Source organism: Macrotis lagotis, unplaced genomic scaffold, assembly GCF_037893015.1.
Source record: "Macrotis lagotis isolate mMagLag1 unplaced genomic scaffold, bilby.v1.9.chrom.fasta BILBYCTG039, whole genome shotgun sequence".
In the NCBI taxonomy this organism is placed as follows: domain Eukaryota; kingdom Metazoa; phylum Chordata; class Mammalia; order Peramelemorphia; family Peramelidae; genus Macrotis; species Macrotis lagotis.
Window position 1 is genome coordinate 118,907 of NW_027421946.1, and position 2,613 is coordinate 121,519.

Sequence of the window (2,613 nt, forward strand, 5' to 3'; positions counted from 1 at the left end):
CTATAACCAAAACAATTCTTGGTTGGTTCAGGGAATTTTTACTACTGATGTGCTTGCACATTTTACAAACACACATTTCACCCCCAAAGTTCTATTAGTATAGGATCTCTTCCTTGCCTCGAAAAATGTTCCATACTATTAAGTGAGAGGAAAGACTAGCTACTGAGAGGCTGAATCAGCTTCCTGATTGCCTATAAAACTAACTAATCAAAAGGAAAGGAAGATGAGTGTTGAATTACACAGCTGAGCCACTTGGATTTTTTTTTTAGTATTTCCTTCAATCAATTGATCATTGCAAGTACTCAATTAATTCAAATAATTAATTTAATTGTTTTCAATGAATTGCAATTTATTAACTTAAATCAATGAAATAACTTCAGTAGACAGTCATTATTTTATAGTCATAGACTCAGTATGAAATTTTGATTTCATCTCTTCTTCCCTTTTGTAAACTTGTCTTGTGGACTTCAGGAGAGAAAGGAAATAATACTGATGAGGGAGGAAAAGAATCAGACTTTTGTGGGAGACTTCATCCTACAAGGATTATTGGATCCAAACCAGTATGGACTACTCTTCTTATCTCTTATTCTCATCATGTATACTGTGGCAATAATGGGAAACACAGTCTTGATTCTTCTTATCCACTTTGACATCCGACTCCACACTCCAATGTATGTCCTTCTCAAGCATCTCTCCTTCACAGATATCTTAAACATCTCTAATACTGTTCCCATGATGGCCTTTAACTACATATCTGGTAGTAAATCCATCACATTTGCAGGTTGTGGGTTCCAGATCTTCCTCTGTGTTAGCTTTGTGGGAACTGAGTGCCTTATTCTCACAGCCATGTCCTATGATCGCTATGTAGCCATCTGCCACCCACTGCGTTATCCCATCCTTATGAACCATCAAATCAGTGTCGTTCTGGCTGCTGGGTCCTGGCTTGGGGGAATTATTGACTCTGTAATTCATACAATTTATGTGATGCTTCTCCCATATTGTGGTAAAAGGACCATTGAGCACTTTTTATGTGAAATCCAAGCCATGTTGAGACTCTCTTGTGTTGATACATCAAAATATGAAGAAAAAGTCTTTGTGAGTGCTGCATTCTTCTTCCTAATTCCCTTTTCTATCATCCTTGTGTCATATGGTCAGATCCTCCGAATTGTGCTTCATATGAAATCTATAGAGGCCCAGAAAAAAGCCTTCTCCACCTGTTCCTCCCACCTGGCTGTGGTTGCTGTATTCTACGGTTCATGTATCTTTACATACATGAGACCAAAGTCCTATCATACTCCAAGTCAAGACAAGGTCATAGCCATCTCATATACCATCCTTGCTCCCATGCTCAACCCTGTCATCTACAGTCTCAGAAATAAAGATGTCTTATGTGCCCTTAAGAAAGTTTTTGGCAAAGCTCTTAGCCACAGAAATGAAAACTTTTAAAAACTAGACTGAATGCCTATGGATGACCTATTAGAAATGTGTGGAAAATATTGAAAGTAACATTCATGCATTTGGGGTATTGGATTAAATTACCTTAAATGTCTGACAAAATCAACTAAACCAACTCACCTATAGATGTCTATAAGGAAAGTTTATTTTTGTGTTGAATTTCTTTCATGAATTCTGATACTATTTATATCAAGAATGATGTTATGAGGCAGCTAGGTGGCGCAGTGGATAGAGCACTGGCCCTGGAGTCAGGAGTACCTGAGTTCAAATCCGGCCTCAGACACTTAATAATTAGCTAGCTGTGTGGCCTAGAGCAAGTCACTTAACCCCATTGCCTTGCAAAAAAAAAACTAAAAAAAAGTAAGAATGATGTTAGGATTCATGATTCATTTAATCCAGTAGACAATAAGTTTACTTGTAGAAGTGACAGTGAGATGTTAAGACAATATATAAATCATCTGTAACTCATGGCACAATATTTCATCATCATGACTACATCAAAGATGCTATCAAACTGCCTTATATAACAGTAGCAGTGAATTCCACACAACACCTATCTGGAATCCAAATACTCCATACTTAGCAGGACTTATTCTCAAACAGCAAACTGTTTCCTCATATAAACTCACACACACAAACAGACAGACACACACACACACACATTGCAGCTCTCCATGAAAAAAGAAAATAGCTTTGTCTTATTAGACATAGTTTATATATGATAGATAGGTAACTTATGATGGCTGGTTGCAGATGAACTTGGGTTTTCCTTTTGAACCACTGAATATAATCAGTTAGGATTTGGGATTATTGATTGATATGTGAATTCATCTCTGTACTTATAGAGAATGTAAACCTATAACTTTTCATTCTATGATTTTAAAATTTTTAATGTAATATAAATATTTCAAATGATAAAATAACTTGTATATAATACACTCCTGCAATATATATATATATATATATATATGTATAACTGCATGTTTACATGTATGTGTATACCTTGGTGTTATCAATTCATCTCTCAAGCTATCAAACTTCTGCTTCTAATTTTTTGTGCATTACCAATTATATTCCATTACTACCATTTATTCTGTTATTCATCTCAAAGAAAATGATGTTCTTGGGAGCCAGAACTGTCTACTTTTTCAATATTTA

General features: G+C 35.5%; 1 protein-coding gene across 1 annotated transcript; it reads left to right on the plus strand.

Annotated features, from left to right (window-relative positions):
* Positions 1 to 492: 492 nt before the first annotated feature.
* Positions 493 to 1,446, plus strand: LOC141504039 (olfactory receptor 2AJ1-like). Its single transcript, XM_074208896.1, has one exon. It carries the CDS (start codon positions 493 to 495, stop codon positions 1,444 to 1,446), a length of 954 nt encoding a protein of 317 aa, XP_074064997.1.
* Positions 1,447 to 2,613: the final 1,167 nt, after the last annotated feature.